The sequence below is a fragment of the Rhea americana genome, unplaced genomic scaffold (genome assembly GCF_003343005.1).
Source record: "Rhea americana isolate MKP2758 unplaced genomic scaffold, rheAme1 scaffold_92, whole genome shotgun sequence".
Taxonomy (NCBI): domain Eukaryota; kingdom Metazoa; phylum Chordata; class Aves; order Rheiformes; family Rheidae; genus Rhea; species Rhea americana.
This window is the reverse complement of record NW_028187111.1, coordinates 679,211-693,071: the sequence shown is the minus strand read 5'-3', so window position 1 is coordinate 693,071 and position 13,861 is coordinate 679,211. Positions and strand designations below refer to the sequence as shown.

The 13,861-nt window shown below is 47.2% G+C and overlaps 1 protein-coding gene across 6 annotated transcripts; it reads left to right on the top strand.

Moving 5' to 3' along the window:
- Positions 1–958: 958 nt before the first annotated feature.
- On the top strand, positions 959–12,604 carry PEX5 (peroxisomal biogenesis factor 5). 6 transcript variants are annotated; one of them, XM_085324638.1, is made up of 16 exons: positions 959–982; positions 1,538–1,722; positions 2,118–2,153; positions 2,324–2,456; positions 3,080–3,214; positions 4,171–4,276; positions 5,281–5,371; positions 5,700–5,816; positions 6,204–6,296; positions 6,471–6,590; positions 7,156–7,299; positions 10,058–10,128; positions 10,297–10,512; positions 10,653–10,818; positions 11,007–11,164; positions 11,543–11,937. In XM_085324638.1, the coding sequence occupies exons 2-16, from the start codon at positions 1,579–1,581 to the stop codon at positions 11,742–11,744; spliced, it is 1,932 nt and encodes a 643-aa protein (XP_085180764.1). In that variant the 5' UTR covers positions 959–982; positions 1,538–1,578; the 3' UTR covers positions 11,745–11,937. The 6 variants fall into 6 exon arrangements, with proteins under 6 accessions (XP_085180764.1, XP_085180765.1, XP_085180766.1 ...); XM_085324639.1 differs by lacking the exon at positions 959–982 and having other exon boundaries at positions 1,419–1,722; positions 11,543–11,613; positions 11,851–12,604; XM_085324640.1 differs by lacking the exon at positions 959–982 and having other exon boundaries at positions 1,419–1,722; positions 11,543–11,613; positions 11,856–11,976.
- Positions 12,605–13,861: the final 1,257 nt, after the last annotated feature.

The following is a 13,861-nucleotide window of genomic DNA, read 5'->3' as shown; positions in this document are numbered from 1 at the left end:
TAGGAAGATTTACTGCCAATGAATACAGTGCCTAAAACAGCACCAGGCATCAGCTTTTGGTCAGATGAACTGCATCTGGGAAGCATGGCAGGGATGCTGCAGAGGGAGATACTCTTTTTGAGGAGGAGGAGACAGGATTTGATTCTTTAAACATTTTTTAAGCACTCTTATGTCATAGGCGGCAGTATACATCATGCAAACCCCTCTTCGTGCTTCTCCCTTTCTTTTACAAGCTATGATTGCATCGGCTCTGATTGCCCATGTGGTTTTCTCTTCCTTGGAATCACACATGTAGTGAGAGGGCTGAAAACTTTAAAGGAGTTGACATTTATATGGCTTATCTGAAGCCATTACATACTTTTCGGCTAAATGCAGACAGTTTTTACCTGTTACCACCAGCTGCAGTATTTTAGTGGTCCAAGAGCAAATAATCACATAACAGTCCATCAACCAGATGAATGCGTGCTATACTCAGCCTAGCAATGTAGTCTCCTGTAAAGTGAGCTACAGTTACTCTTAATGCAAAAATTGCTTACTCACATCTGCAATTCAACCAAGATCTGTGGTGAACACACACCAACACCACAGCAGCACTGCTGCCCTAAATATATACAGTATATTTATTGATTCTGTGATACAKTTTCAATCATATAGTATAAAACTGTATGTGTGTGCAATATTATGTATATCCGCAAATGAGTGGGCACTGCCTGGAGCCTGGAAGTGCCCAGTGGGATGTAGCGTCTACATGCTGGGCCAGCCCTACCTCCCCTCCCCTCCCCTCCCCTCCCCCTCCCCATCCTCATCCCTCCAGAGCTGCCGGGCACCGGCTGTGCGCAGACCCCGCACCCGGAGCAGCCCCGGCGTACCGGGTCCGGGAGAGGCGCTGCCCCTTTAAAGCGTGCCGCTGGTGCCTGCTCCTTTAAGGATTAGCCCCACCCCGCTGTGCCCCGTGAGCGTCGCAAGCCCTGACGGACCCACGGTAAGGCACTGGGCGGGGGGAGCTCCCTGGGCCGAACCATCCTGCCCACGCGGCGCGGGGGGTCCCACTGCCCGGGCTGGTGGCCCGGGAGGGGCTGGCAGGCGTGCGAGGGCGGGGGCTGCGCCGGCGGCCTCGGGGCTGGCCGGGGGGTGCTGCGGCCTGGCGAGGGGGCTGCTCTCCCGGGCCGGAACGGCACGAGTCGGGGAGCGGAGCATCCCCCGAGACGCCGCCAGCCCGCGGGGCGCCGCTGCCCGGGGACGGCAGGGCGCGGGGCTCGTCTGCGTCGCTGCGGGCTGTTCCCGCCGGGCCTTCCTCGGCGGAGCAGGCGCTGTTGCGGCGGGCGCCTGAGCCAGAACTCTGCCCCGGGCCCTCCCCCCGGGCAGGGCGGGGGCGGTGCCGCCGGGGAGGGGAGGGCAGGGGAGGGCGGCGCGCCCGGGATGGCCGGGCGGGGGCCGGGGCGCCGGACGCGGGCGCCCCCGGCGGCGGGCGAGGCCGGGCGGCGGCCCTGAGGCTCACCGCGGGGCCCGCTCGCGTGTCGCTGTCCCCCGGCGGCAGGTGAGGCCCGGCGGGGATCAGCGCCGTCGCCCCGTTGCGCCATGGCCATGAGAGATCTTGTCGAACCGGAGTGCGGGGGCTCCAACCCCCTAATGAAGCTGGCCTCCCACTTCACCCAGGATAAAGCCTTGCGGCAGGAAGGACTCCAGGGCCCCAGGAGCTGGCCCCCCGGAATCCCCGGAGCCGTGAGTGCTGCGGGAGAGGGGCAGACGTGGTGCCTGCCTGCTGTGGGGGGTGATGAGCACGGCGTAGGGGTGTGCGGGCTGAAGAGAGGGTGCGGGGCAAGCAGCTGCTGGAGGGACTGTGGGTACAGGCCCTACTGCTTTTTTAGGGGGATGTTGATGGCTGTGGTGGACTATATGCCTTACTGTTGTGGGAGCTAACCTGGAAAGGAAAGGGTTAGGCAAACATCACTGGAGATATTTCTGCTCCTTCAGCTTCTACGTAAGCAGATAGGTAATGCCAAGAAAATGCTGTCAGCGTAACTTCGAGGAAGAGCAGCATGTGAATTTATCAGGTTTTGGTGTGTGTGGGTATGGAGGTCAGAGCTGTTGGGGTAATTGCCCACTATTCCCTATAGGTATCCAAACCGCTGGGAGTGGCCTCTGAAGATGAGGTAAGAACAGACTGATGTATTGCCTTACTGCTTTTCTTCTCAACACCTTATTTGCTACTTTTTTCCCCCTGTTCATTCTTTCCTTCTACCTAGCTCACTTCTTTCCCTCATGCTCCGTTCCTCTACCCATCTTCTGTGCTTTATTCATTCTCCGTCTGTTTGTTTGGCAGCTTGTTGGAGAATTCCTGCAAGAGCAGAATGCCCCTTTACTGTCCCGTGCACCGCAGACTTTTAAGATGGATGACCTGTTGGCTGAGATGCAGGAGATCGAACAGTCAAACTTCCGACAAGCCCCTCAGCGAGGTGAGGGGAGCTGGAATAGATGCAGAGCAGGAAAAGATCTCAGCRTTTTGGTTAAGTTACTAGCAAGGTGGTTCCCCTCTATTCAGCACTTGTGAGATTGCATCTGTGGGCTGAAATACATTATTTAAGAGGAAAGGCTGAGGGATGTGTGTTTGTTCAGATTGGAGAAGAAGAGTCTAATGGGGGGAATCTACTTGCTGTCTGCAGCAGCCTAATGGGGAGACAGAGCCAGAATCTTTGCAGTCATACATAGCAAAAAGGCAAGGAGCAGTAGGAACAAGTTGTCAAAAGGGAAACTTTGTCTAGATTTAAGGAAAGGTTTCTTCCCTTGGAGAATGGTTCAGCAGTGGAAGAGGTTCCCAGAGAGACCAAGGAATCACCATCGTTGGACGTATTGTCCCTGAAAGTTGTCCCTGGGCAACCTGACCAGCTTTGGAGTTAGTATGCTGTGAGAAGAGAGGTGACTTATAGAGGTCCCCTTCAAGTGAAATCTTTCTGTGATTCTGCTCTAATGGAGAGAAAGGAACCTGATCAGAGAAGATGAAGGCTATCTGAAGGAGCCTGGGACACTTAAATCATGTCTCTGAGTCCTCCCATCCTCATTTATGTTTTCCTTCCTATAGCTCCAGGTGTGGCAGCCTTGGCACTGTCTGAAAACTGGACCCAGGAGTTCTTGGCTCAGGCAGATAGTGCTGGCGATGTCTCTTCAGACTACAATGAAGCTGACTGGTCACAGGAGTTCATTGCTGAAGTGACAGGTGAAGACCCTTTTGGAAATACAGCTGAGGTGTTCCGCAGTCATATGCTTTTGTACAGTAGAGAGTTACTGGATGTGAACTAGGAGTAACTGGGCCCAAGAAGTCAGTGTAGCAGTAGCCTGAAGCAGTGTGAATATTAAAAGAAAGTGCTTTAGGAGAGCTTAACCAGATTGTTCACTGTCTGGTGTGCATGCTCCTATTCATGTGTAAGAGGCTTTTGTTTTTGGCCAGGATTACTTGCAAAACTTAGTAGAAGCAGGCTATTGAAGCATATTAGTTTTTTAAAAAAAGCAATTTGAAAGTGATGCAAATTCTGTAGGTGGGCTGCTACTACTTTTTTTTGTTTACATATGTTTCTGACCCATAGGATAAACTCTGTATTCCAAGCAAGGTACTAGTTTATCTGAAGAGCCATCTTGCACTGTGCCTAGAGCTGTTACCATCTATGACCTAAAGTGGAAGTAATGAGTAAGATTTAAATAGACATATTCTCTTCCCCCAGTAGTGTCCACTGTAGAGAGCCAGGTAGATGCACTCATTCACTTTTTCTCTTTATATTCCTGGGAGTAGGTACCATGAATCCTCAACACTTGCTAAGGTCTTCAAGAGAGTCCTAATTAAAAGCATTAGAGACTTGTAATGYATTGCTGATTTTCATGACCTACATGGCGTCTCACATAGAGCAACAGAGTAAGTTGTGAAATTGAACTAGATAAAGGTATTGGCGTGTCACCACGGTGAGATCTATCTGAGGAGACTCTGAACCTGAGGCTCAATTTTTAGATCCAAATTAAACAGTTAGAAGAAATATGCATTAACGATCTTTCTTTGAAGCAGTGTTCCCTGCATATGTTGGCTAATTATGTGTAAATTGGAGAGAGCAAAATATGAAGTTAACCTGAGTGATGTTCTACTCACTCTACTCTGCTTCCCATTATTCCCTGTGTCCTGTGCAGATCCACTGTCTGTGTCTCCTGCTAAGTGGGCAGAAGAATACCTGGAACAGTCAGAGGAGAAACTCTGGCTTGGGGAATCGGAAGACCAGTCATTGGCAGATAAATGGTGAGTTTGCCTTCTCAAGACTAGTTATTGCTGCTAGGCACCTGGATGAGCAAAGTATGGATATGTGTCAGAAATCCTTTGTGACCTTAATGCTATTGAGTGGTGTAACCAAAATTAACATCCTCAGGCCTTTGGTTTCAGAGAAAGGAAGAAACCATGCTTGGAGACTGAGGTTTTTAAGGAATCGCAGCTTTTCTATTTTTCTAGTTCCAGGAAGGCGTAGAGATTAGGTTAGGCTAGATGATCTCACGCCTAATRTAAAGTGATTTCAGTAGTGAGCTCAGTAACCCTTACTTGAACAGGATTTGTTTTCCACAGCAGATGCTTTTTTAGACTTGCAGATCTCAAATAATAGACTCCACTAATTGTGAACTTTCATTACCTTGTTCTTCCCATTTGAAAGACAACATCCAGCCTTTCCTCTGCGTATTTCTAGATTCAGCCTTCCAGATATTACTGTTTTTCTGTGTGGTAGATTAAAGAACCTTCAACTGTTAGAAATCTGCTTTATATCAGTACTTGTTGACCACAGTCAAGGTTTTTGGTTGAAGAAGCAAAACTAGAGCAAATGTTGAGTTGTGTGCTCACTATGAACCCTAAATCCTCTTCAGAGTGCTGCTTTCCCAAGATAGGTTCCTGTTCCATAAGCATGACCTGCTTTCTTTGTTCTTAGATGTATGACCTTGTTTTTGGCAGTATTAAAACATGTGATGGTTGGTAGCATATTAGTTTGCCAAGTAATTCAGGCTATTCTGCAGAACTGTGCTGTTATAATTGTTTAATTCTGCTGCTGTTCATGTAGTTTGCACAATTAACCTAGTAATAATTTTGAATTTTTGCACATGGAAAAAAAAAACTTTGGAGATCCCCCAGAGTTTTTTGGGGAGGAATTGAATCCCTGAATAATGTTGTCTGTCCCTTTGTGTAGACCAGTGTTAATGAAAGAGTTCAGCGTGGCCTAGTATCAGACCATCTCTTCCCTTTCACCGTCTTTTTGAACACAGGTACGAGGAATATCAACCTGAGGATGATCTTAAGAAAACTGCTAGTGATTTCCTTTCTAAAGTGGATGATCCCAAGCTCAGCAATTCTGAGGTGAGAAATACCTGGAAGGAAGCTGAGCTGAAAGATATCTAGACTGCATAAGGGATGTGGGGAATTGAGAAGCGGGAAGATGGAGGAGTAACGTCTCCATGCTGTCTGTTTCCCCTTTCTTTCCTAATTCCTGGAAGTTGAACCCTACAATCCCTTTCAGATGTTATCTCTCTCTACAACATGAGCCTGGTGAAATAGGAAGTCCTCTTTCGGCTTTCTATGCCTGCTTTGCAGAGAGAAATCCTCTTAGTGAGGAAGAGGCATGGGTAGAGGGATTGTTGGTAAAGCATCTGCCCAGCTCTACCCTTGTTTCATTTCTCTGCCACAGTTCCTAAAGTTTGTTCGCCAGATCGGAGATGGGAGGGTATCGATCGAAGCTAATCAGGTGACCCTCAGAGACCAAGATCAGGCAGAGCAATGGGCAGCTGAGTTTATACAGCAGCAGGTAGGAGCTGAGCCCTGTATGCACCCAAGGTGGAAAGTTCTTTGCTGCAGTGCACAATCCGGGAGCTAGGGAGAATGGCAAGTCAAATTCTCAGCCGTGCTTTACTAATGACCAGCCTGGGGGGAGGTGAGGGGCATAAGACTGCTGGTCTCTTCTTAGCAGAGTCTAGCTAGAAGTTGGGAAGATCTTGGGCAGTGTGAATTTTCTCATCTCACAAGGCATCTGGGAGGAAGGGAGAATCCAAAAGAACTCTTCCCCTTTGTACAGGCCATCAGTTCTTGCTGATGGGGAGGAGAGGTCATCACAGCCTGTTCTGTTATTTTGGGATGTGCCCTGAGGTTGCCAGATTCTAAAAAGAAAAGTATGTTTCTGTTTCCAAATTCACAGGGGGCATCCGATGCCTGGGTGGATGAATTTGCACAATCAGGGAACATRTCAACTCTTGATACGGAATTTGAGCAGGCAAAGACTGCTGTGGAGGTAAAGCTGGAGGAGGAGGAGGGCTGGGGTACCAACAGAGAGCCCGTCATAGGGTTATTTCTCTCCTTTGCATGTTGTGAGGAGGGATAGAAATTCTAAGAGAGTGTTTGCTGGAGTATCTCTAGAGCTCTTTACACTTTGAGGTACTCTAGTGGCCTTTTGTTCTCCCTTCAGTCAGATGTGGACTTCTGGGATAAACTCCAGGCAGAATGGGAGGAGATGGCCAAGAGAGATGCAGAGGCTCACCCTTGGCTCTCTGATTATGAAGATCTAAGTTCCTCTTCATATGACAAGGTAATAGAGAACAAGATCTCCCAGCCCTGTTATGGGCTACCCTGAAGAAGCTGGCAGGCTCTTGGCCTCCCAGGTGAGCTCCTCAGACTCAAAATGCTGCTAGGATTCTTCCTCACACTGATTTTTTTGCAGTCATTTGCACCCTCAGTCTGACTCAGCCTGACTCTTCAGTAAGAAGAGTTCTTGTGCTTCTGTACAGAAGTGGTCTAGTTCTTGTCCCACACCAAACACCAGTTAATGCTGGGATTCCTTGGTATGAGCAGACTAATTCTCTGCACTGCCCAATCCAGCCTTGATCCAGTAGGGCCCATAACAGATGTTCAGTCACTGTTGGAACTTATTCCACATCTGGTAGAGTCCCAGGCTTGGGGGATTTTTCAGCACAGAGCAGGCAGGAAGAAGAGTCAGGTTGTTTTCCAGCAGGCTCCCAGCTAGCAGAGTAGATGAGGTGCTGGCTCCTCTGCAGCTTGAGTTTTTCTGGTGGGGCCAGATCAGACTGAGAGGGAGTGCTTCTCTTTCTAAGCCTGTCTGCTCATATTAGCTCCATGCTTGTCTTTCCTGCCAGGGTTACCAGTTTGAAGAAGATAATCCCATGAGAGATCACCCTGAGGCATTTGAAGAAGGACGGAAGCGCTTGGAGGAAGGAGACCTCCCCAATGCTGTCCTGCTGTTTGAGGCTGCAGTGCAACAGAAGCCAGATCATATGGAGGTGAGTAGGAACAAAGCTGTTGGGCATGGGCCAGTTATCTTGCTACTTGGTTCCTTTTCCAGTGAGATCTCAGGATGAGACTCACTTCAGTGTTAGGAGCTATGTAGGTTGTATAGAAACATCTCAGTTTTCTGTGGCTCTGGGCATGTAGCTGAGGTATGTCAGTTCCAAGGAGGATTGTGGGAAAGAAATTTTATGCCTTAGGCAGATTCAAAAAGCACAAAGCCTTCTTGACCAAAGCTGGCTAAATTCTTTAGACCAGAAGAGACTATGTGTGGATCTGAGATAAGAGGTGTACCTCTCAAGTTGCTTCTCTGGAAGTCCTTATTGGCATTGTAGGTGTAGGAATGCTTTTGGTGATGATGATGACTGTTTTTAATATCTGTATTAAAGACTAATTCTAAACAGTTTATAGGATGTGGGATCATGGTTAACATCCTGTCCTGGTATATGGAAGATCTGCCCGAAAGGGTTGAGAGAGATAGCTTGGGTGTCTTCACTGTCTTCATGTCAAGCTATGGACCAGAGCGGATAATTTTTATGCTGAAAAGAGGGTTTCAGCTTCTAATTCAGTGAATAATCATTGAATAAATTATTGAATAAATAAGGCTTTATTTACATAAAGTAGTTCGGCTTCTACAGGAGGGATTGAGGAATGGAATAGTCTTTGTGCCTTTCTCCAGAGGCAGAAGACATGGATACCATCCTCAGGAAGAAGAGGAGTGCAAATTCACCTGTGTTGTCCGCTTCTGGAGTGCTTGCCTCAAGGAGCCAGGGATGCTGGCTTCTCAGTGTTTCTAATTTGAGCCTTGCTATTTGTATATAATGGGAAATACCTAGTTAATCCTGAGACTTAGATTTGAGTTTGACCTCTCAGAACAGAGATTCTTGTCATGTGAGGATACAGACATACGAGTTTCTGGGGTACTTGGTGGAAGATGACGAGTAGGAGTTTTGAAGATCTACTTTAGCTTTAAAGTGGTCAAAAGATGTTACTAATATTCCTTGAGAATATGGCCTTCTCTTCTCATAGGCTCTGCAGGCTGAGCATAATAGAGAGGTAGTTTAAATTACAGGGGAAGAAATCTTGGGGCACTTCTAGCTAGCTGCATAGAAAGTCTTCTGAAATCTTCTGCTGTGACTCTGCAGAAAGCAAAGGAGAAGTGCTCTTTGTAGTCAAGCCTTTGCAGGTGATACAGTGATTAAGTAGACTTGTACAATTACTTGCTGAAAGAAATATGATAGTTACTTTGGTTCAGACCACAACCTTACCTTGAATTTCAGCTCTTCTGCCCTCAGAACACTGCAGTTATCACTGGTCAGCTCTGTGTTGTAGGTAGTTGCAAAATGAGCCATTAGAGATTTGAGGTGGTAGATCACTTTCTTCCTTGYATTGGCTTGTGCAGGTTATTGCAGTATGTCTGGGTCTTTACTGATAATATGATTTCCTTCCATAAGACAATGAATACTGCATTTTACATGACTTRAATTCAAGAAGTAGCTACTTCATGCTCACAATACACCCAGCTATCCTTTCAATTTTTGAGCAAGTGGTAAGGTTATCAACATAAAGTGAATAGGTGCTTCAGAGTTAGTGCCTTACTTATATATTCATTATGTCAGCAGCCTGGACATGGAAGTGGTTTTGATTTTTGGGTATGGTGATGATTGATGATTCAGTCAAACAGTGCTTCTGCTTTCAGGTCTCACAATTGCTTYCCCAAGATCATTGCTTGGTAGTGGACCACTGCATGAGCATATATAGAAGCCTGTCCTGGGGGTCTCCTCATTATTAGTACTGCTACCAGGCTGTTTTATAAAGTTAGAGGTCTGCTTTTTCCCTCCTTCCTCTATGATTTGGTCATAGTTAGGTACTCAAGGTGGAGCTACCAGGGTGAACTGCCAGCAGATGGTTTATGATAAGTCTCTTCTCTTATTCACTAAAATAAGCTCAGCTTTATTGGCCTTGATGGCCTATGGACCGTAAAACCTGCATGTCTTTCTAGGGATACTTGGACATCTACGGCTAGTGCGGGTGCTTAGCTTACATATATTTGGTCCCACTCTGTGTGGGAGTGTTGTCCCAAAACTGGGTTCTGTTAGCTGCTGTTCAAGCAACCAATAGACACACAGAGTTGAGATATTTGTTTATTTCATTTCTGCGCAGAGATGGGTGCTAGGTGGTAAATCCACAAAGCTAGCACACCTTCTCCCCTTCTCATTCTTTATTTATACATACTTTTTCAGGGAGAACTTTATGCAAATTTTTCTATTGGTTACAATTTCATTACATCAGGTATTTGCTCTGCACTTGTTCTTTAACATTCCTGTTAATTAGCATAGGAAGTGGAGAAGAGGTGGTAACACCATTATCATATCATTTCCATCTCATTATTCATTTAGGGGTGTGTAGTATAATATGTTAATAAGCCTTAATGAAGCTAAGGTCACTTCTGGGTTATTCTGCTGTTTTTGTCTTGCCAACCTCTCACATTCTTAGTGCYGTGGTTTCATCAAGGTTATTTGGCCAGAGCTGGTTATCCTTTGCAATACTGTTTTTCTCTCTTCTTTGTCCTTGTTAACAATATATTCTGTGAATATATTTGCAGGGGTTTCTCACAGCATCACTCCAACAGGAGTAGTATCACCGATGTGTGGGATAGTATGGCAGATTTAATCTCTGGGCCTGTGGTTACTTGGCTGATCTTTTTCTTTGGATCTGAAGAAGTCTGATTCGGTGCATTTTTCTTTCCTCCAGGCCTGGCAGTATCTGGGAACCACCCAAGCAGAGAATGAACAGGAGCTTTTGGCAATCAGTGCTCTCAGACAGTGAGTATTGCAGAAGGTCCTCTGAGCAGTGCTCACTGTTTTGTGCATAACGCCATGAGGACCAGCAGGCTAGTGTGATGYGCTCTATCTTGATTATGTTACCTTCTGTATATGAATGTCTCCCATCCTTATTTAATACTGTAGTCACTTTACTTCTTTGGCTTGCAGGTGCTTGGAACTGCAGCCTGGGAACCTCACTGCACTGATGGCGTTAGCGGTCAGCTTCACTAACGAGTCCTTACAGAAGCAGGCATGTGAGACCCTGCGAGACTGGCTACGCAATAAACCAGCCTATGCCCACCTGCTGGAGAAGGAACCAGAGGGGAATGTCTCGGGGACAAACCTTGGGCCTCCTAAGCGTGTGCTGGGTTCCCTGTTGTCTGAGTGAGTTAGGGGTATAAATTTCAGCCTTTAGCTAAAAGTCTTCTTCAAGGGCCAGGACTTGGCCAGACAGGAGCAGAGTGGGCAACCCAAGGTCAGCTTACTCCACAGTGCACAAATGCTCTTGTTCTGTGCTTCCCTAGCTCGCTCTTCACGGAGGTGAAGGAGCTGTTCTTGGCAGCTGTGCGCAGCAACCCCTCGGCTGTGGATCCTGATGTTCAGTGTGGCCTAGGTGTCCTTTTCAACCTGAGTGGCGAGTACGAGAAGGCTGTGGATTGCTTCAGTGCCGCACTCAGCGTGCGCCCCAATGTAAGAAAGAGCAGAGCAGAATACTGTGGGGGGATACCTAGAGCTTTATGAGTGAAGATTGGGGTGGAGGTGCTGCTTACCTGAAGGGTATATCTTTTGGATCTAAGCCAAACACACTGAGAAGGGAGGGTTGATACGGAGTTTAGAGATCAGTTTGTCTCAGTCCCTCTCTCTGCCACTTCCTCCAGGACCATCTTCTGTGGAACAAGCTTGGTGCCACCCTAGCCAATGGGAATAGGAGTGAGGAAGCTGTGGCTGCATATCGCCGGGCACTGGAGCTCCAACCAGGATATATCCGATCACGCTACAACTTGGGCATCAGCTGCATCAACTTAGGTGCYCACCGGTGAGTCAAGGGTGGGCAGATTTGCTGTGGGCTGTAAGCACGCATGCATCTGTGGGAGAGAAATTGCAGTACTTTACTGGGGCAGTGCTGTGTTGCATGCAGCCTTCCCTTGGCACTGGAGAGCAGAGTGTGTCTGAGGACTCTGCCCCGAGAAGAAAGTGTCAGACAATAGCAGTTAGAGAAGGGAGCATCTGGACTTCAATTTCCATTAAGAGAGAAAAGAGGGGATCTCTGACAGTTCTGGAGGGGGACAAGGTTTGGTGAAAAGGGGGAAAGTACTTGGGAAGGGAGGAGGAAGTAGTTCAGGAGGAAATGGGGAAGGAAGTATGGGATGTGCCATCTTCTCCAGTAAGAAAGTGTGTGTTCTCATGTTGACAGCGAGGCTGTGGAGCACTTCTTAGAGGCTTTGCATATGCAGCAGAAGAGCCGAGGCCCACGCGGGCAGCAAGGTGCTATGTCTGACAACATCTGGAGCACCCTCCGCATGGCCCTCTCCATGCTGGGGCAGAGTGATCTGTATGGGGCAGCTGATGCCCATGATCTTCCCACGCTGCTTCAGGCTTTCGGCCTCCAGCAGTGACTCTGGGATGGGCTCCCCTGCGAGTGCAGGATTGGCCCAGCCCAGCAGTGATCTTCTCTAGGGGAAAAATGTTCACTAGGGTTCACACATATCTTCGCTTTGGTAGGACAGATCATTGGCAACCATTTTTTTGAAGGACCTTCTATTGAAGAGTGCAACTTCCACTACCCATCTGTTGAGGCCTGCGGATCTCTGAGCTGTTCACCTTATCACCTCTATGGCTGACTGACCTGCTGCTGGTAGGCAGATGATCAAAGTGGGGAAATGGCGACCTCCAGCCGTCGTGCAAGACTGTGTGTTTGCAGTCATGCCCAGCAAGGCTTTGAAATCTTACAATAACCTTCAGAGACTACCTGCTGGACATGTTATGAATGCAGGTTGCTTTGGTGGGGTGGGACTGCCATTTGATGAAAGGGTGACAAATTCTGGGTTTTGAGCAGGCTTCCCCCGTGTATGTGAGTGCATGTGTGCATATGTGAGTTGCTAGGGAATGCTGGGAGCAGTAACTCCCTTTTCTGGGTACTAGTGACTTTACGGTACAGCCACACATTAGTTTATGAGTGTTTTGGTAAGTCTTTTCAGAGCAGAGCACCGTACTCATGCTAGGAACATGAGTGGAAGCCCTTAGACCATAGGATAAGAGGAGAACATGGAGGGGTGAGAGGGTCAAGTCTTAACTTTCACATGATCATCTGTCATTGTTTCTCCTTTGTACAAAAGTTCCCCATCCTGCTTGTAATTGAATCTTGTTAATTATAAATATCTGTATATGATTCTCTTGGGAAAAATGTTCTTTTTTTTTAATTGTAAAGTATTTTGTATAATATAAAGGTGGGGGGGAATTAAACTTGCCAAAATGATATCTCTCTGTGATCTGTTGGAGCTGCATATAGTGGGTATGTGATTTGAAGTATTTAAGTGGTTTGAAGGTATAATCCCACTATAATCCCACTGGAATTCAAGAACTGAGTCAGCATCCCCCTCTGTTTCTGTGTCCCCTTTCCACAAGATTTTATTTTATTAAAAGTTCCCATGCAAATGAAGCTTGCAATGAGGGAAACTGTGTTTAAAGTCTGTTGGCTATTTGAAGAACCTGGGATTTTGAGAACCAGGAGCAGGCACTTATCCTTCCTCCTCCACCAGGCACCTGTTTCCTCATACCAAGCCTGCCTCGCAGGCTTGTTTTTCTCTCACTGCATCCTATCTCTCCTATAACAATCGGGAGCAGAAAGTGTGGGCAGGGAGCTATTCTTGCTGTATGTTTTCTGATCCCCTAGCTCTACCTGTGCCTGTCGGCCTGTGACAGCAGGATGGCACCAAAACCTACGTGCACCGTTTTGCAATTGCTATAATGCATGCAAAACAAGATGTTGCTTTCTCCAACCCAAAAGACAGGAAAATGGTGCTTCTGCCTCCCCCTCACACATTGTGCTCATGGTCAAAGATGTTTTCCTTGCTTTTGCTTTCTGTGTGTCTCTACTGTTCTGCCAGATTCTTCTGTTCCTGGTAAAGATAATGTCARTGCCTTTGTAGTTCCTTGCTTTGTGTCCAGGTATTTTTCTCCCTTCCTTAAATTCCTCCTTGCTGTCATGAAGGTGATTCTGTATCCGGTTTTCTGCTCTGTTCCCCTCGCCAAGAATTTCCTCTGCTTACCTCTGACCCACATTCCTCTCTTCATTCACACTCCCACTATCACAGCTTTGCCTTCACTTCTCTCACCTGTAGGCACCATTAAATCCTTCTCTCCTCCATGGTACTGTCTCAGTTTTCCTTGCTATTTGTGGGAGGCTCTTGGCCTTGTGTTTGGTGTTTTTTCCCTATCATATAACCCCTCCTGCCTCTGAAGGTAGAGTGGTTGTCACCACTTGTTCTCTTTCTCTGTAAATCATTCTCATTTCTTCTGCTCTCTCCTGCCTTAAGTCACCCCAGTTCTTGCCAGTTGCTGTTTCTAGCCCCCTGGCTACTGTAATAGACCTTGACCTATGGACAGGGCTCCTGTAATGATACTTAAACTAACAAGAAGGAAAAGGGATTGTAGTAGCGGCCCTTGAGCCACTCTGCCTTCTCTGGTTTCCCTCCCTTTAGTATTTTGTGCTGTTGCTGAGGTCTCCCTTTGA